General features: G+C 43.7%; 1 protein-coding gene across 5 annotated transcripts in view; it reads right to left on the bottom strand.

The window, feature by feature from the left end:
* The window catches only part of GLRX3 (glutaredoxin 3), a 30,397-nt gene extending 12,397 nt beyond the window's left edge, over positions 1-18,000 (bottom strand). For 2 of the 5 annotated variants that reach the window (XM_025467663.3, XM_025467665.3), the window contains exons 1-4: positions 17,843-18,000; positions 12,311-12,419; positions 3,788-3,862; positions 2,832-3,033 (exon numbers count right to left, since the gene is read on the bottom strand). In XM_025467663.3, coding sequence (XP_025323448.1) covers positions 2,832-3,033; positions 3,788-3,862; positions 12,311-12,419; positions 17,843-17,928 — 472 coding nt within the window. In that variant the 5' untranslated portion in view covers positions 17,929-18,000. Of the gene's footprint in view, positions 1-2,831; positions 3,034-3,787; positions 3,863-12,310; positions 12,420-17,014; positions 17,185-17,842 lie in introns of those variants that run through there. The other 3 variants (XM_025467667.3, XM_025467664.3, XM_025467666.3) reach the window with 3 other exon arrangements.
* Positions 18,001-21,117: the final 3,117 nt, after the last annotated feature.

Genomic DNA, 21,117 nt, shown 5'->3' with positions numbered 1-21,117 from the left:
AAGGGCCTTCCAAAGGAATTCTGCACAAAATATGGAAACACCGGCCAGCCGTGTTCATGAGCACCGACGGTCACTGCTTTCTTTTATTAAGGAGACTTTGCCTACATCTCGTCTCTAATGTGCCAACACAAGAACAAAACCTATTTTTCAATAAGCAGGCTCAGAAAGGACAAGGGTGAAAGTCAAGTATGTTCCTATATAAGAGAACAGTTTAGAGATGAAAAGAGTGTGTAGCAGGGCACAGAGAAGGGGGAAAACAGAGCCGGGGGTGCTCTAAAGGAAGTGGCAGGGTATAATCACAACAAAAATATCTCCTACTTGATCCTTAAGTAGATATTTTTTTAAAGAATACTTACATTCTAAAATGATCTATTTACCAAATGTCACATATTTACTGTATTTGACAGAAAGACCTGTTGTTATAGAAAACAAGGTATCAGGAAACAGAAAAGCCTGTTAAAAATGTAGTCATAAAAATTATGAAGAATGGGGGCAGCCTGCGTGGCTCAGTTTAGTGTCCAACTTATGATTTCGGCTCTGGTCATGATCTGAAGCTCCTGGGATCAGGTCCTATGTTGGGCTCTGTGCTTAGTAGGGGAGTCTGCTTGATATTAGCCCTGCCCACTGCGCCCCCCCCCCACAATCTCTTTAATAGATAAAATCTTTAAAAAAAAAAAAAAACTATAAAGCAAGTACTTGTTTGGAATGAAACTATAACTTAAATAATATATATCTAAAAATCTCTTTTGAATTCCCTAATTATGTCTTTTATTATCTAAAAGTCTATAATACTGTTTTTCAGATTGTTCTGACATATTGTAAAGCTTTTTTTTTATTCTACCTTGTTATTTATAGTCTTCTAAATGGCAGATAGTTAACATACAAATTGCTAGAAATACACCACAAATTAAATCTAATGAAATAAAAGGTAAGCAGAAAAATGACTATTTCTAAGTGCAATTCTAACGTATTTGAATAATCATACAACATCTGATCTGAGAAGGATTTCCAAGACTGGTTCCAACCACACCACCACCGAAGGGAGGACTGCAGGTACAGGGAGGGCTCCTGACCTGGATCTAAGCCCCTGGGGCAGGTAGCATAAGGTGGTGTCAGGATCTGACTCACCGGCCGTGACATCTGGCCACCCTGCTTCCCAGTGCGCTGCCTACCCTTCTGCCTTAGCACATTTTCCAAAACTATACTTTTGTCACCTGCCAGTCTATTGTTAGGTTATCATTCAGGAAGGAGTAAGAGAATGCTCCTGTTCAATTCCAAAGGAGAGAATATTCTGTTGGTTTTACCATAGGTTTACTGTGTATAACCCATCATACAGGTTCATCCACGTGACAGTAGGTCAGCTGCATTTCAGATGTCAAGGAAGACACTGAATAAAACCTATCAGATTCATGTCGTCAGTCCCTGTTATCAGGTCACCACATAAAGTACCAGAAATTATTTTCCTGCCTGATAGGAGAAAGTAAACCAGTTGCAACTCCTATTAAAAACAACCACCACAGAGACCACTGTTGCTATCTGGAGTCAACTCTAGTAGAGACTAAGTTAGGTTTTTGACATATAAATAGGCATTATCTGATACACAAATACTAGCAAGGACATTTTTCAAGTAGAACTGAAGGGGAAAAGGAACCATTTCTTAATCTTTTTAAGATAGGACTCAACATGAAATTATACAATTTTTTAAAGATTTTATTTATTCGACTGAGAGAGAGCACGTGTGTGTGCATGAGCAGGGGGAGGGGGAGAGAGAGAGAGAGGGAGAAGCACGCTTGGAGCAAGGAGCCCCACCAACAGGGGGCTCCATCCCAGGACCCTAGGATCATGGCCTGAGCCGAAGGCAGATGCTTAACTGCCTAAGCCACCCAGGCACCCAAAACTATTTTTAAAACTAGACTTTCACAAACTAATATGTAATTTGCTAACCACACACAGAAGAATTTACAATTAAATCTACATTGGAAGCTAAGTTATTTTTATAAAGTCACACTGGACATGCAGTAATCATATCAATAGCACACTGAATTTTACTGCCACCTATCTTAATAAACTCCCTACTGTACAGTTGAAACAAATACTCTCAGATTCTCAACAGCATCATCAAAAGGCATTTAAATGCTCAATTATGAAGCATAATAATGTTGTACTAGGCATAGTAAAAAGAAAATAACCATAAACCCAATACCAGAGGGGTCAAATAAACTCTAAAACTCACTTAAGGACAAAATTACAAGCATATATGTATAGAAAATAAGAGTGACTATAAAGCCACAGAATTCTGAATCTTTCAATTATTAGCACCAATAAACAATAGAACAAAATGGAAGGCAAAAGTGCAGGGGAGACACAGGAATGCCTCCAAACGTCTGTCAATTTTTAAACTGCTGAATCTGGACTACATGAACAAAGAGAGACTGCCAAGACAGACAGGAAACTGTTAATAGCAAAGGGAACTGAGGAAACAAAAGCCCATTCGGGTGACAACACGTGGTGGCTGGAATCTAAACCCAACTCCGCTTCGAGGTGACCTGAGCAGCCTCCCCATCTTTGGGTACTTATGTATATAAAGCAAAAACCTCCAATCACGTATTTCTATGATGCCTCTGGGTTCCAACCTTCTCTGTGTCTGTGGTGCAAACTAATTCTCATCACTTCACTACAGAATGCCAGTGGGAATTACGACCTTCCTGATTTTCTAGTTATCTCAACACAAGCATAAGATGAACAGTACAGCGGGAACAGACGGGCACTGGGCCGCACCCTGCGCTGGGGAAGCACCCATTTTGTGTGTCTTTGTGAAAGCAGCTTCTTACCGCAGCGCGGCTCCTGAGGAGTTCCTTTCATAAACAACATGCAAGGGGCAGCATGAGTTAATTTCTTCAGGCGAACGTGGAGATCTTCCTTAGGATGCTCGTTAGTACTGGGTGGGAAGGAGCCGCTAGATGCATGTCGCTGAACTTTTTTGGTCAACTCTGGGGCATGTGCACCATCTAATCGGTCAATTTTCTGAGAATTCTGAAGTTAAAAAAGTCATTTATAATATGTGTAGCAGCTTTTCATCATCTCTTTTAAGCTCCCAAATTATAACAAAGATGAACTCATAGCACAAGCCAATTTTTAAAGGGGTCAATGCTATTATTAGATATGTTTTTAAAAACCTGATTACCAATTGCCAGATGCATCTCAATTTTAAATACATAATTGTCTTTTTCCCCCCTTTTGGGAAAGAAACATACAAGGAAAACATCACTATACCTCAAACTCAAACCAAATCAAAGTCTAACCTAAAACAGAAAAGATTTCCCTACCCTCACAGGGATGAATCTATTACTAAGTATAAATGCGGTACTGGGGGGGAACCGTGGTAACACTCTGGGGTGCCCTGAAGCACAGATTTGCACCTGCTTCCTAAGAGAGTCATTAATCAAAGCAGGACGAGCCACATGTTCCATTATGCCCAGGCACTGGCCCTAAGCAACCAACTTTTACCCAACTCAGGGAACATTTTGGATCTACAGACAAATATCTAGACTGTTCTCTACAACTTTCAACTCTGATTGCTGGACCTCCAGAGCACACGTCACTTCTGCAGGATCCCCAGGCCAACCTTTGGCATCAGTGCAAACAAGGAGACTACATGAAGGCGGCGCAAGGCCAGGAACAACCAAGTGCCAAATGTTTAGGGATCAGGGGAGAGGGTAAAGGAACCAAGACAGAGCCCCACGGCCCATGACAGATGCAGGATCTCTTGTGCCATCTTTATCCTTACCTTGAACAACAGAAAGGTGGGAACAGAACTAATTTCATATTTTTCAGATACTTCAGGAACGGCTTCAGCTTCCAACTTTAAAATAAAAGAATTTAAAGCTTGATTATAAAAAGGTCCTATTTTACTACTTCAACATGTAAATCAGCTTCACATACATCATCCCTTCAAGTAGCTGATGTTTTTAAAGAGTATGGTACAAAAGTTTATGACACATTTACATTTAAATGAGACTCACTGGGCTGGCGTGTCATCCACTGAGTCTGCAGTGTCAAAACAGGTTCAGAGGTTTTTATTTTGTTGCACATTTCAAAAGATGCCTGGAGGCTGTGAATAAAATTTTTGGTGCACTAGTGACCTAGTAAATTTTCAATCATATGCAGCTACTACTATATTGAAATCCATAAATCACTGACCCCAGTTATGTCATGATTACAGTGCTTATTTTCTGCCCACAGCAATTCTTGCTGTTTGCTCTATTGACTAATTCCAAGAGGCAGTACATCATGAGTGACAGTTGTAGCCTTCTGCAAATTATGAAGCAAAAAGGAGTATTTCTTCAATAAACTATTGATGTCTGATAAATTTTACCGTTAACTCCTGCAAGGCTGCTGGACACTAAGCAGATATCTTGCTAGGTTATTTGCTTCTGGGTCTATTCATACATTTAAATGCATTTTAAATAAGATGACTGCATTCTGCTTGATCATTTCCTTAAGGCCCCTCAACAAGATATGATGGCTAGCTAACATACAAATTTTAAATGTATTTAGTGACTCAATTTCTTAATAATTAGAACACAATTCCTGTAAGCTACTTATACTGTAAGACTCTGTAAACCATACACTTTGAGAAAAACCAAGGCATAATATTATATCCTTCCCTCATAGGACTGTCAATTTAATATAAACTTTTTAAAACCAATAAAAATCTGTATTCACATTATACCTGTAGGAAATAAAATTTATTGATAAATTATATTGTTAAAAGATTTTAAAATATATATCCTGTATTTTTCCAGGAATGAAAGATTTCCACTGGGCTTGAAGCACTATTTTTATCCAGCACTTTCCCCGATCCAGTATATATCTATCCAAATGAACCTTGACGGTAAATAGGAGGCAGCATCATTTGTCTTTGGTTTGTATCTTCCATCTCATATATTCTTGGGTGCTCTTTTACTACTTCTTTTTTCTTTAAAACACCCTTTTGAAACAATATTTTCAATTACATTCATTTTTCAAAACGTATTAAGGTGAAAATTACATACATTTTAAATCAACAACTATCCAATAAAACTGAAAAAAATGAACAAAGAGAAAAAGCATTTGAAGACAGCTATTTAGAACACACTTTCTAAAAGTTTTTTTAAACTTTTGTGTTTTTCTTTCATACAATTACACACTCAGACCAAAGAGGAACAGAAAAGGCAATGACTGAGGCAGTTCATTATTTTCTCTCAAATAACATCTTTCAAGTGACCACCACATGTTGGCACTGGGTTAGGCTCAGCTACGATCCCTATCTTTGGTACTACTGGATTCTAACAGCAAAATGAGACAAATTTTAAAAAGACAAAATACTAGGCAAAAACTCTCAAAAGATAATATAGCTTTAAACCAAACCAAACCAAACCAGGCAGCATCTGGACCCAGAAATACAGTCCTCCGTGTGGCTAAAAGTTGGAACGCTTCTCACGTTCCTACTAGTTTCCAATGGTCTCCTTAGTGACAACTCTTCTAGGAAGAAAATAATCCTTTTGAAATTCCTAAAGCCAGGAGGATCGCCACATGTGCCTCTCACAAAGCAGCTCCCAGGAAGAGATCTTAGTAAGACCAAGGCAGTGGTGACAGAAAAATCCCACCCCCCACCCCCAGCACAGACCAGGAATGCCACTAAAGGCAAACCCATTCCTCAGAGCATCAAGGGTATCTGAGGTCCTAAAACCTTTGCAGCACTGAAATTCTTTGGAAACATTTTTAGTGGATATAAAACAACATGACAGTTCTATCAATGAAAATAGAAAATATTGAAATATGATCTGCAGTGATCTTTCATGGAAAGCCTACCCTACGCCACAAACAATATCAGACCCTTTGCATACAATTGCCTAAACTATTTAAAACCTGGAGAAGTGTGTAGTAACATAATCAACGTAACCTTACAGGTGGCTAGGTGAAGATATAACTTGTCCAAAGACACAATTAATAATTAGTAGAGCTGAGAAACAAAACCAAGTTTGTTTGACTATAAAACCTATGCTATACTGCGTAATCTTTTTCTACTGATCAAAAAAAAAAAAAAAAAAAAAAAGATTAAATTTCAAAGGTAGGATTTATATATGACCTTAGCATTCACCAAACATGAACATTTCCAGAATGTAATGTCAAAGCGTCTTTGGTGGGAACCATGCCTCTCAAAGTCAAACCCTTCCCCTGAAATGTGCTGTATGTCTGTGGAGTGGGGTGAGGAGGCGTTTCCACAGCAAGGTAAATCCGACATAGGAATTCCCTCTCTACAGGGCCACCAAAGACCACTTTAACAGTAATGGCTAACAGCTATGATTAATGCAGGTCACTGGATCTAAGTGCATTTTGTGTACTGATTTGTTTAATCTGCAGGATAATGGATGCTGTAATTATACCTAACTTCCAGAAGAAACTAGAACTTAGTGAAGTTAGGTAAATCAGCAAGATTACAACACTGTTGAATGGTGGAGCAGAACACTGTGGCTCAAGGGCCAAGCTCCACCCTCCACTGCCTTGCTGTCATCTCACCAAATCCAATGGTTACCCCTCTCATCTGACCTTTCAATATCATCAGTGTGACCACACCCACCCTCTCCAGATACCATCTTCTCACTAAGCCTCATTCGACTTTCCATTTTTTCTTCTTCCCAAACTCTGAGACTCAGTCTCTCTGCCTTCTTCCTTCATATCTGGCCAACCTCTACATGGCTGGCACATCCCAAGGGACTTGGTTCTGAGTGTACTTCTCTCATTTATGCTCATTCTCCCTGAATGGTCTCATCCAACCCTGGGGTTAAGTAACACCAATACGGTAACAACGCCCAAGTTGTATCCAGGCTAGACCTCCCCCACCACCACCTCCAAGCTAAACACCTGACATCTTCACTCAGATCTCTACTAGGTATCTCCCACTTAACCTGTTCCTCCTCAAGGCATCTCCATCTCTTTAATTCATCCAGATGATCAAATCAAAAAGGAAACAATTTTGATTAATCCATTTCACTCATCTGAAATCCACTCCATCAACAGGTCTTCCCGGTTCCCCCTCCAAAATATAGGCCAAATCAGACCATGACTTCATTTCAATGCTCTCTTCACTCATGTCCATGAAGTCTTTTACCTGGCCTGTGAGATAGCCTCCTAATAGGTATACTTGCTTCTAGTCTGCATCCTTCCCCCATTTCAAACCACAAACCCACAGGACAGTCAAAGGAATCAACAACAGAAATCCCATTGTGTGTCACTTCCGCTGCACTCAAAATAAAACCCAAACTCTTCCAGTGTCAACCTCTTGCCATACCCTCTCCTCCTTCGGCTAGATCCACTAGCCTTCTGCCAGCCTTCCAACAGTGTTCATTTGCTGATCCACAGCCCAATCCCTGGCTCTCCCAATGAAAACTCTTTTATCTCTTTCCAGCTTTCCCAACCCCAATAAAGTACCTACCCACCCCCAAATAGGCCCTCACGGCCTATTTCTTCTTAGAACTTACCACTATCTGAAATTACCTTAATAATATGTTAACCAATGGCCCTACTGACCAGCATGATAGTGGCATATAATAAGTGTTAGATAAATAAAATCTGACATGATACGAAGCACATGTTGGTCATACTGCTAAGCCTACGATGGGAGTGACCACTGGCCAGGGTGGCCTTGAACCCAGAGGCTGAGGAGAGAACAATTAAACCTGACATTCAGAAACATTTGTTAAACTTCATAAAGAGGCTTCTAACTCTGTGATGTGCTATAAAAGGAAAATTTTTCAAAAACAAATTCTTTGTCCAAATAAATATTTAAATTAATGTTTTTGGTACCTTTTTAAAAGAACTTTGCCAAACTTAGCCCAAGAATAGCTAATAAATATTGTCAATTGTTAGTATATCTTTTATTACCAAGACAGCCTAAATAAGAACTAGAATACTTTTAAGATTTAGTAATTCTCCTTGAATTATCTGAGCATTTTGAAAGTTCTCCAAAAATGTAATCCTACATATATTCTCAAAGAAGCCATGATGATGATGACCGAGAATGATTATGTCAGTAATCTCTAGTACTGAAATATAGGAATTCAGCTAACTGGTACCTAGCTATACAGCTGATTGGTGCCCTTCTGGAGATTGTCCTGCATTGTGTGTGTACACAAGCTAATTGTACAGACATTTATTTTTTTTTCAGACATTTAGAATTAAACATTTCTGTAACTATATAGAAATTTTTGTATACTGATTTTATAGACCCTCAGAAATTAAATAGGGTGAGCTTAAAAAAGCTTGCACACTCAAGAATAAATCAAATTAAAACAATTCTTATTTTCTAAGAATCAAAAAAATGCAAACTTAAGTATATAACTCCTCCTATACCTTTGGTTTCATACCTGAAGTGACAATAGTTATAATAAAATGCAAGTGCAGCAGGTACTGTACAAACAAGGTCACCACTAAATGAAACACAGTAGTACAAACCTCACCAACCAGGTGGCCAGTAAGCTTGCCTTTGAGGGTTTATGTACCAAAGTGCATCATATGGTAAAATGTGAATACCATGGCCTAATTGGATCAGAATTATCAAGCTGGAAGAGGGGTGGGGAGGTGACCAAGAAGATGGGAACCACTTACACAAAGGAAAACAAGGTTAAAGGGCCCTATATTAAGTATACCACCACCTAGCCAAGGAGCTAATAATGGGGCACCACCAACAGGTGGTTGGGTGTCCCACTCTTGATTCTGGCTCAGGGCATGATCTCAGGGTCATGAGGTCTAGCCCCATGTTGGGCTACCTGCTGGGGCATGGAGTCTGCTTGAGATTCTCTCCCCCCTTGCCCCTCCCCACCAAGTGCTCTCTGTGTTAAAAAAAAAAAAAAAAAAAAAAAGCCAATCAAAACAGGAATTAAATGACAGAACAGACAAAAATACAAGATATTCTCTAACTAATATTTGAACCAATGGCACAGACTAAGTTTGGAGATGGGGGAAAAAAAGCCACAGGGGTGCACAGGATACTTCATATAAAATGGATTTGGATTTGAGTACCTTAACAATATACAATTTTTTCATGTGAAGAAAAATCAATAATAAATTTAATAATTTAAAAACTGGATAAAACTTTAAGAATGTAAATCATAATAAAATCAAATGTAAAATAAGAATGAATGGCCGCTCCTATAAAAGATGAATTTGATCTGGACCTCGAACAGAACCGGTTGTACCCAACTTCCCATCACAAGGAGCTTTGTGCTTCTCCTCCTCCTTCCTACCTCGTCATCAGACACTAGATCTTGAAAGATTCTATCTCCCAAACAAGATAAATGTATATTCCCATTTTAAAGATAAAGTGCTAACAAACTGACAGTATGTAATTTGAAAAGCAAGGGCATGTCACACTTTAATTAGCCATTTAATTTTATTCTGAACCAACATCAAGTTTTCAGTAAGACTTTAAGTAGTAAGAATAACTCGAGTATCTCCTGTAATCCCTGGGAGGCATGCAAACCTCAGTGCCCAGTGCTCAGGGCCCAGAGTCTCCGGTTGGTCTGGATGAGGTGGCCAGCGCAGGCACAAACACAGACGTGGTTTGCCCAGGAGCACATGAGCGCATTGTCACTACAGGGTGAGAACAGGCACAAGGGTGTTCATCCAGATGCAATCAAAACGTAAGAGTCCTGACGTTAAGCAACCTACTCCGATGAGCATGAACTACTTAAGCCAAAACGTACACTAGCTTTTCTCAGATATGGCTTTCCCATCATTTACAAAATAAACAATTGTTTATGGCAACAAAACTCTACACTCAAATTCTTAAAAACATCATTTACAACATCACCTACATAATAATTTTGTAAATTTAAGTTATGAGATCAACTGATCTCTGTAATTCACAAGTCAAAAATGCCAGATCAGGAGCACCTGGGTGGCTCAGGCTGTGATCACAGGGTCCCATGATCAGCCCCACGTCAGGCGTCCTGCTCAGCAGGGGTCCGCTTCTCCTCTCCCCTGTTCATGCTCTCTCTTGAGCTCTCTCTCTCAAGTAAATAAAATCTTAAAAAAAAAAAAAAAAAAAAAAAAAGACATCAAGTTAAAAGACAGAGAGGTAACAGCACCAGTTCCCTACTGCAGACGGTGAGGGGGAAGCTCTCACTGACTATAAAGTGCTCTTTAAATGATGTGCATCCTCTCCTACTGGGGAATGCCAACAGATCTCTCAGATATTTTACTTATTTGCTCACCATTTAAATTACCTACCTTACCAACTCCATGCAAATGATCTTTGCCATTTAAAAGAAACACTACCAGGGCGCCTGGGTGACTCAGTCGCTTAACCATCTGACTCCTGATTTCAGCTGAGGTCATGATCTCAGAGACGTTAGATCGAGCCCCACATCGGGCTCTGCACTCAGTGCAGATTCTGCTTGAGATTTTGAGATTCTTTCCCTCTCCCCCTCTCTCTCCCCAACTGCAACTCCCCTCCACTCACACTCTCACTAAAATAAAAAAATAAAATCTAAAAGGAAAGAAAAGAAAGAAAAAAGAAAAGAAAAGAGAAGAGAAGGGAAGGGAAGGGAAGGGAAGGGAAGGGAAGGGAAGGGAAGGGAAGGGAAGGGAAGGGAAGGGAAGGGAAGAAAAGAGAACAAACTACTCCACAGAATGAATTTCCAGAAAGTAACGCCTCTGGGAGAACCACCCATCTAGTGCTGTCAGCCTTCCCATGAGCAGCAGGTACACTCAGGTTCAGGTGTCCCCGAGAGATAAGGACTTCCCAACCCCTGGCTTACTGAGACACTTAAGCACTTGAACAACTTAAAATCTCACTGCCAAGCGTGGTACCAATGTGAGAAGTAATTCTACAGTTGCTTTAAATAAATCATTCATATGGCAGCTAAGAACAATGTGTTACCTAAACTAGTAACATTATACACATAAAAGCAGACTTGCAACAATTACCATCATCTTGATTAATCTTATGATTGAAATGTTTAATCATTCATTTTGCTGGTAATCATTATCTTTCATCGCTGACCATACATGCAGTTTTAATGTCCCCTTCTATTATTTATATTAGACATTTTAGGGTTATATTCTAAGGTTACATTACACATTTCATTGGAATTTTAAATAAGTCCTTAAATTTTAAAAAGCGAACTATTACATCTATATTTGTTCTATCTTCATAAAAAAACACACTGAAAAGATTCATGCAAAATTAATATAATCAGTCCCTTCTTTATAGGGTGGGACACCACAGCTGGCAGGGAAGGTGTGGGAGAGCATTCTCACTGTATACCTTCTACGCTGTTCTGATTTTGAGACATCTAACTGCAGTACCTATTCAAAGCACACTTCTCTGTACACAAATTACCTGAAAATTACATTGCCTGTTATACAGATGAATTAGCCTGTCAAAATTCTATTTTCAGTTTATGTAAGTGGAAAATACAGAAGATGTTACTTTTAACCTCATATATGGGTATATTTGTCTGAACTAATTCTGGTTTTAAAAAATAAGGATTTGGCCCTTTTTGTTTCTTTAAATCCTAAGGATTCAAGCTTTTGAATACAGGTGTGCCTCCCTTCCCAAAAATTCATTTCTAAGATTCTTGACTCCTATTTTGGCTTTGTTGCCTCAATCAAGGCTAAGTCGTGAATGACAACATTAAATGTGCTAAACCAAGCAAGCTAATCCACAGCCTTGACTACCACGTTCCTAGTTCGTACCCACCCCCTAAGAGAAAACTAGGAATGTGCAGTGTGCAAAGCTGGGTGGAAACAAGGCAAGGCAGGGAGACACTGGATTCTTCTCCTCTGCTTCCACACAGGCCAGGAAAAGCTCTCAGTTTTTCCCAGTAGGTCTTCGTTTACCCAACCTAGACAACAGCTTCCTCCTGTGCCCCTGGCTCCCAGCGACCTTCACACAGCCTTCCTTCACTCACTTGCCATGTCACACCTTGCTCTTCAATGAAGCAGGCTTTGTTAATATTTTTACTATATTAAAATCACGGTGAGCCAGAGTGAATGATCTAGGCGCTTCTGCTGGCAAATATCCCCACTGCCCATCCTGCAATTTGCTAATTCTGTCCTCCCACCACACACATTAGGGAAAGTGTGGCAACTGCCACAGTGCTTGGTACTTGAGAAATGCAAAACAACTGTAAGATTTTTAAGACTCTACTGCAAAAATAACAAACATTAACACCAATTATAAACATGGAATTCCACATCCATCCTCCCTTACGTCAATAAAACAGTCTGCCTCATAAATGAGGTGACACCCAAGGTGTACTACCTTCACAAACGAAACTTGAGGGTGTTCCTTGGCTAATTCTGCCATCACATCATTCATCTGGACACACTGTGGAGCCCATGGCGCCCAAAAGTGGACCACAACGAGAGACCTGGAAATCAACAAAATGCAATGTTTTAAAGTCACAGTATCTTTAGACATAAGGGAATACTGACATTGATTAAATTCTATTACCAAAACAACTTTCACAAGAACTGCCTGAACTGTTTTTGTCCTGCTAGAATTCCATCATATTAAACATCGACTGAAATATAAGGCTTGCAAGGTCTTGATAATCTTTTGGATGAATTTTCAAGTTAATGGTATTCCTTGAATGAAGACTTAGCTCATATGAAGTGGTTTTAAATATTCATCCCTCTCAACCAATAGTCCTATAAATCAATTATGTCTTCAGAACCTCAGGAAAGGTGGGAACTGGATTTCTGCAGCCACAGCGAGCATCAGTGACAAACGGCTACAGATGCGTAGGTACCAGTGTTCACTCTGCAGCCACAGTACTGTGATGCCAGGGTATAACTGGGACCATAGGAACAGGAATAACATGTTGAAAATGGAAGGCACACAGAAAGAAGACAAGAGGAAAATTGATGGTATAAACAGAACAGTGGATTAACAAGTTATTGACTAAGTTCTCAGGCATGTCAGTATGTATTTATCAACTATTTCCTTTTTTTTATCAACTATTTCCATATAAAATGGTCTTGCCCAAGATATTTTTTAAGTCTATGCTCATATTGAACTAAAAAACTCTTCTATAGGATTCTAAGTACAAATTATAACCATCCCCAACCAAAAACATCTGAGAAATCAGGAAGAAAACAGACTGAAAAATATGTTACATAGAAAAAGGAACTAAGGACAGCTAACCTGTGGGCAAGGAAAGGAGTGGCCAACTATAAAACCAGGGCAACAGTACAGCTGGGAGTATGGCCTCCCCATCCAGTGTCAGCTAGCAGAAGCAAGAGGAGGCACTGCAGGACTTCAGAGGTAGGAGGGGTAGAATTTGGTGACTTTGGAAACAGTCTGGAGCAGACTCCCAAGTTTCTGGCTCAGTGACTGACGGATGACTAGTGGTGGCACAAGCCACACATCAGGTATAGAAGATGCTAACCTGAGAGGAAAGGAGGTCTGGGGGGCTGTTAGTGATGGTCTGGAGCTCAGGAAAGAAGTCTTTGCTTCATCTGCAGATAGACTCGGTAATCAAGAAACAGAGCTAGCACCAAGCTCTCCCACACTAGAGGATTAAAGACAAAGGTCAGAGCCTCTGGGCTCATCGACAGTTAGTTAGGAGGAAATGGAACCCAGGCAGTAGATCCACTGCTTCCTAAGATGGAGCCCAAAAAGCCCAGCAAGGGTAAAGGGTCTCACAGAAGAGAAGGATGTCAAGAAGGAAGGAGTGACAATCCTCCAATGCAGCTGGAAGGGCCCCAGCAAGGCTGCAGGGCAAAATCGCAAGTCACACTGCTGCATAAGGGCAATGAACCTAAGAGGAGGCTGCAGAGTGCTAGAAATCTACACTTTAAGAGACCTGCTTGTAAACAGAGAGAGTCCTAGGCAGAGGGGCAGACAGGATCAAGGGATTTGCTTTTAATAGAAGAAAATTCTCATGTTTGTTTCATAAGGGGGAGTGCAAGTGGAGAGGGAAAGGATGAAGACACAAGACAGGTTGAGGGTGCAAGGTCTCGGGGGCAGCAGGAAAGAGGAAATCCCAGAGCAGAGAATTCACCTTGGGAGAAGGGACAGCTTCCTCCAGGTCAGGGGTGAAGGAATCAAGAGTGTGTAAAGCTACAAATCAATGTCAGATGTTGAGGGAAGGCAGAGTAAGAGAGTGGGGAAGAAGTTATTGGAAGTCCCGTTTTCCCAGGCAGGAAGCAAGGTCATTTCCTGAAACAAAGGAAAACGAGGACTGGGATTACAGTCAGTACTGAGGAAAAAGGGAGAGCTGCCCAGGGGCATGCAGGAGGAAAGTAGGAGGTCCTCAAGGAAGACCCACCCAAAGCTGGAAAGGATATATTGTGGGTCCCTAATCAATGGGTTCTCATCTGTGTCCCACAGAACTCCAAGGCTCAATGTGTGTGGGTAGGTGGGCCTCAAGGTCTATGGCAGAGACGATGAGGTGCCCCTCTCCTCCTGGGCACACAACCTGACCACAATGCTCACTCTTCCTTGCAGCTGAGCTCTGGCCAATGAGCCTCTGCAGAGGCTGCTAGGGACGCCCCAAGGCCTACAGGATGGGGAGAAAAAAATGAGGCCCACAAAAGGACCTGCACAAGAATGTTCACAGCAGCCACAGACATGACAGCCAAAAACTGGAAATAACCCAAATGTCCACGAAGTGGAGAAACTGTTGTCCATTTATACAATAGAATACTACTCGGCAATAAAAAAGAACCAACTATAGATCCTTGCAACAACACGCATCTTGAAAACATAGAGGAAAACAACCTAGACATAAAAGACCAGGAGCCAGGTAACTCTGTTTACATAAAGTACCAAGAACCGGCTGAACTAACCTATAGTGACAGACAGTGGATCAGTGGTGGGGACGATGGGAAGGAGCTAAAGAACATTCTGGGGCTCTATATTGTGTTGAATAGTGGTTACTCGTGTATGTACAACTGTCAAAACTCATCACACCTAACTACTAAGATCCATGCATTTTATTATGGTATATAAGTAATACCTCATTTCTTAAAATGCTGGGATACCACTTTTTACTAAACTGAAAGAAGATTTTTTTTAAATAAAATAGTCCATGTTAAAAAAAAAAAAGCAGTCAAGCATTTCTGTATCTTACTGGTAAAAATTAAAGTGGAACCTTTCAGAAAATTCTTACACACTGTCAAGTATCTATCCTAAGGAAGTAATTAAAGAAACAAAGACTTATGTATATTTATGTATAATACTTTCCCATTTTCTCACATAGCAAATAACTGGAAGAATCAATTTTTCAATAACACTATATCTTTGTTAATGGTTAAATAGCAGAATATTAGCAAGCTGTTAAAAATCATATTTCAAAGAATTCTAATGGCATGTAAAAATGCCCAAAATATGATTATTTTTAAAAATTTAAATGTTCCCAAATTTTATAACAGTATGTATGAACTAACCTATGCAAAATATATATATATGTATATACCTGAAACTAATATACTATTGTGTATAAATTACACTAATAGTTAAAAAAAAAGATATACCCACACAACTTAAAATTCCATGACTACTAACATCACTTTGAAGAGTAATTTCAATCTTAATGTAAATGTGAATCTTAACTTCCATACTGTAAAACAGCAATAACTAATACCCTGAGATGTTGGAAAGATCAAACAAAAATATAAAAACACTTTAAAAATATAAAAGCATGATATTAATAGTTGTTTTACATCATCTACAATAATCTCCTATCTAGATGCTCAACTTTCTAATTAAGGACATAGTACCTAGGAGCATTAGGCTATAAACCTGAAACAAATATAAATGCTGCCACCCTCTCTTGGGTTACATATGAGTACCCTCTGTCTGCATGGAATAACCCTACATGCATGGTGCACTGCTTGAAGGACTTTAAAGACCAGGTTCAAATCCTGACTAGCATATTTTTAGACAATGTAATGAACATTGGCTCTGCATCAGCAAAATGGGTGTTCAATGCATTGCTGTTTCTCTATTATTATTAGGTGTTCAGCTCCTGCACTTATTTATCTGCAGATAATACCAGCTGCTGTGTATTAAATACTATCATATACTGGACTTAGGTATTTTACAAATGGGTAAAACCTTGATCCCTCTGCAATTGGGGATATCCCCACTGTACAGAGCAACTGAGGTTTCAGTGATACACAAACACCCGAGGTGAGTTAAACAAAGAAAAAATTTCAATTCACATCAAATTTTAAAACTGGGGGCAGCCCGGGTGGCTCAGCGGTTTAGCACCGCCTTTGCCTGGGGAGTGATCCTGGAGACCCGGGATCGAGTCCCACATTGGGCTCCCTGCATGGAGCCTGCTTCTCCCTCTGCCTATGTCTCTGCCTCTCTCTCTCTGTGTGACTATCATAAATAAATAAAAATTAAAAAAAAGGGGGGGGGCAGAGATGTATTCCTTCTCCGATGCCAGCCATCATTTCCCAGGTGCCTGCTGAAGCTAATCCCTAGGGGAAAGGTGTGCTGCTTTCTGCATCACCTGGAGCACAGACCACTGGCAGGAAAACACCCAAATGGCGTGTGTGGGCTGTGTTCTTTTAAGAATATTTACGATGAAAAAAAAAAGAAAAAAAAAAAAAAAACGACACGTGAAAACCGAAATGTGCAACACGCGAGGCAGAGTGAGCTCAAGTATTTAGGAAAGCAGGTGCACCTAAGTCGTCCTGCCCCTTCCGAGAGCCCACCTCGGGCGCCGTCCACAGTCGGGTATGTCAGTGCGGGATGAGTCACAACCCACCTCTCGTCCGTGAGTACCGCTCATTTCCCTCTTTTTTTTTTTTGTTTTGTTTTGTTTTGTTCCTGTAAACAGTTTTCCAAGGAAACCTGAAATGTGTGAAGGGCTGATCCGGTTACACGTCTACCTCCGGCAGGGCCAGCACGCGTGACCCCCAGAAGCAAGGCAGTAGCTCCGGCCCTGCTCCGCCTCCACCCCCGCTCGCCCCCGCCCCCGCTCACCGGCTCTCCCAGGCACGCTCCTACCTGCTCCTACCTGCTCCTGCTGCTCCTACCTGCCTGTAGCCGGTACATCGGGCACCACCGGCCTTCGCGGGCCGCGGCGTCCACACCGCAGGGGGCACGGCAGGTGCCCCGCACCCCCCCTCCCCGCCCGCGACTCTAATGCGTTAGGAAGGCGGGGTTAGGAAGCCTGCGCGCGGGGCTCCAGGCTCGAGGCCTCGCCGCCCGCGGGGCTCCCTTCCGGCCCGGCACCGCCGACCCGCCGAGCGGCCCGCACACCGGGGACCCTCGGGAGCAGCGTCCCGGCCGCCGGGGTCGGCGCGCCCCGTCCTCCCTGGCCCGGGGCTGAGTCAGCGCGACGCCGGGGCACCGGGGCTGCCAGGCCGGGCGGCGGGGCGGGGCGGGGCGGGGCGGGGCCGGGCCGGGGGGTCGGGGCGGGGTCGCCCCGCTCCTCTCCCGGGGGTCGGCCCCCCTCCGCTCCCCTGCCGGGCCCGGGGGGTCATGGGGTCATGGGGTTAGGGCGGGGCGGGCCCCCCCCACCTGCGCTCCCCTCCCGGGCCCGGCGGGTCATGGGGTCATGGGGTCGGGTCGGGCCCCCCTTCCGCTCCCCTCCCGGGCCCGGAGGGGTCATGGGGTCATGGGGTCATGGGTCGGGTCGCCCCCCCCGCCCCCCGCTCCCCTCCCGGGCCCGGAAAGCCGACGGGCCGAGCTCGGGAGCCGGCCGCCCCGCCAGGCCCCGCCGGCCGGACGCGAAGGAGCCGGGCCGCCCGCCGCCGTCCGAGAGGCCGCCCCCCGCCAGGCCCCGCCGCCGCCGCCCGCCGCCCGCCGCCCGCCGCCCGCCGCCCGGCTCACTTGGCTCGGAGGCGCAGCAGCTCCTCAAACTGCGGGGCTGAGCCGACCTCCACCACGGCCGCCGCCTCGGCCGCCCCCGCCGCCATGCTGCCGCCGCCAGACAGGAGCAATCGAGCGCGGGCGGCCGGGGGGCGGGGCCTCCGGGGTCTGCGCGCGGAAGCCCCGCCCCCGCGGCTGGCGCAGGCCCGAGGCGGGGACGGGGGCGTGGCTTCCGGGGGGCGTGGCCGCGCTGCTCCTGGCTCCGCCCCCCGCTCCGCCCCCTCCCGGGAGCTCCCGCTGCAGCTGCGGGGGAGCCGGTGCGCGCGTGCGAGTGGGTGGAGGGGAAAGCCGCCAGGTCTGCACGTTTCCACCTCGAATGAAATTAAGTGGAAGGCGGACTTGTTACCGAAAACGGGAAATCACATTATTTATTTGAGATGATGCAGGAAGAGCCACGAGGTCGTTTGTATCCTAACTGCGGTGGTACCTGTGCAAACCCGAACATAAATAACATTGCACGGGACAAAACACACGCAGACACACGGATTCAACTAACACCGGGAAGAAGAGGGGCCGACGGTGTGAATGTGGATGTCCTGGCTGGGGTTTTGCAGGATGGCTGTGCGAGATGTCATCTTTGGGGGGAGAAGGTACACAGGATCTCTCTGTGGACTACTGTAAAATTTGAAACAAACTTTTTTTCAATAAATAAAACCCAGAGGCCCTGGGTGGCTCAGCGGTTGAGCGTCTGCCTTCAACTAAGGGCCCAATCCCAAGATCCCCAATGGGGCTCCCTGCATGGAGCCTGCTTCTCCCTCTGCCTGTGTCTCTGCCTCTCTCTCTCTCCCATGAATAAATAAATAATAAATCTTTAAAAAAATAAAATAAAACCCAGAGATTGCAATGCAAAGATGCAATAGGAAGTGGGGGGAACAGCGCCTTGCAAAAGAGGATGCATACTCCAACGGCTGTTTTAAACAGAATTATATGTAAATAAAATAGCATAACTATATATAGCTGAACAGTAGCATTTAAAAAGAAAAAAGTCTTCAGAAGGATATGCCCCAAAGTGTGAGGAGAGCTTGCCCCCAGAAAAGAGGGGAGTCAAAGGGAGGACCTTCCCTTTTACATCTTACACTTCTTAATGTCATTTGCATTTTTTCAAAGACAGGGACTGGCTTTGTAATTTAAAAAATAATGAAATTGTAATGCACTAGGGAAATGTGCTATAGTGATTCTTTTTCAAAAAGCAGCAGTAATCAGCCCCTCTAATGTGGCTGTTTTAAAAATCCCGACTTTCCCTTTAAATGGAATTTGCTGAGAGCAGCACACACCAGCTACAGAGCACTTCTCCACTTTAGAAAAAAGCGTGTCAGGGAAACTCCAAGATTACATTTCTACTCTTTTTTTTTTTTTTTTAATTTATTTACTAGAGACAGGCAGAGAGAAGCACACAAGGATCCCAATGTGGGACTCGATCCCGGATCTCCAGGATCAGGTCCTGGGCTGAAGACAGCACTAAACCGCTGAGCCACCCACACTGCCTCATATTCCCACTTCTACCTCCTGCTCTTTCTGCAGCTCTCTCTATTGACATCAACAGGCCTAATGGTTAGAAGCTGACCTCTGAGCTTTAAAATGCTCTGACCTTGGCAACAGAGACCTCTGGGCTGGGCCCTAGCCCAAGCAGTATTTGGCTGTCGCATTTGGCTCTCCCAGGTCTGCATGTATATGTACATGTACATGGTGCTCTTCAGCCTGCCAAGGCCTTCAAGCACGTGTCTGTATTTGCCACTCAATGCTTCCCTTCAGCCGCTGATGTAAAAACATCACCGCCTACCTACACTTTATAGCTAAGGAAACACCCCGACCCACCCCGACCCCGACAGCAGGGAAGGGGTAGCACCAAAGCTCACCCTAGGCTTTCTCTGATCACCTCAAGCCCACTTGGAGCTCCACCACTGCACCCCGTCTCACCTATGGGCTGTTAAAACCCTGTCCTCTCTCTAAGCATGTTAAGGGAACACTTAACAAAGGAAAAAACTCCTCCTCATGTTAAACTGGCTTGGCCTGTTTCAGAATACTCTGGACTTGGCTCTCCCATGAGCCTCCCCCCCACCCTGTTAGTGCACAAAAGCTCAAAAACTCAGGAAAGCAAGGTTTTGGGGCTGATTTTGGCCTATGCTTTCAATGTGTGTTCATTTCAGGCACTAATCTACTGACCCTATATGTAAGCATCAATTTAGCGGTGTCCTGTTCCCTGAGGACGTCCCCTTTGGGAACCCAGTTAAAATTTACCTTACATGTACCCTGGGCAGGGTCCTCTCCTGGGCTCCCAGACCCTGCTCAGTGAGGAACCAAGAACAACTCTCCCAGGACAGCAGCACAGCCCTGAAAGGGATGTTATGCTTCCCCAAGGATGCCGTGTGTCAGGGGCCTGGAATATGGGGACCAGGAAGCTGAAGTCCTGGCCTGGGAGAGCCAAAGCTCAGACCTGCAGGGGCCTTCCTGGTAGCAAAGTAGCTCTACCCTACGTCTGTGAATTGACCCCGTTTTAAAGGGTATGTGTGGGGGATGCCTGGGTGGCTCAGTGGTTGGGCACCTACCTTTGGCTCAGGTTGTGATCCTGGAGTCCCGGGATCGAGTCTCACATCAGGCTCCCTGCGGGGAGCCTGCTTCTCCCTCCACCCATGTCTCTGCCTCTCTCTTTCTCTCTCTCTCTCTCTCTCTCTCATGAATAAATAAATCTTTAAAAAAAAAAAAGTGTGTGTGAGAGAGATTGAGGTGTAATTATTTTCCCAGGTAATGACATTACCTCCTAAGTAGGTAAGGAAATATTTTAGCCATGCATTTTTTTAAAATATCTTATTATTTATGTATTTAACAGAGAGATAGAGCCAGAGAGCACAAGCAGGGGGAACATTGGAGGGAGAGGGAGAAGCACACTCCCCGGCGAGCAGGGACCCTGATGATGAGGGTTCGATCTCAGGACCCTGAGATTATGACTTGAGCCGAAAGCAGACGCCTAACCAACTGAGCCACCCAGGTGCCCCTAGCCATGCATTTTTAATGACACATCATTCCTTCCCAGGGCCAGGTGATACTCCCTGGCAGGCACAGGGCTGAGTGCTAGGTGGAAACAATAAGCCATGGTGGAGAGGAGTACCTGGTCACTGTAGAGGAGGATGAGGAATTAAACCTTTGCAAACCTCACCCCACGGAGCTGAGAGACACAGGAGCACTGAGAGGGCGAGAGTGAGCCAGCGTTTTTAATGGGCAAAGCATGGCATTAAAAA

The sequence above is a fragment of the Canis lupus genome, chromosome 28, assembly GCF_003254725.2.
Source record: "Canis lupus dingo isolate Sandy chromosome 28, ASM325472v2, whole genome shotgun sequence".
NCBI lineage: Eukaryota > Metazoa > Chordata > Mammalia > Carnivora > Canidae > Canis > Canis lupus.
The sequence above is the reverse complement of the archived record's forward strand: the minus strand, read 5'-3'. Positions and strand labels throughout refer to the sequence as shown.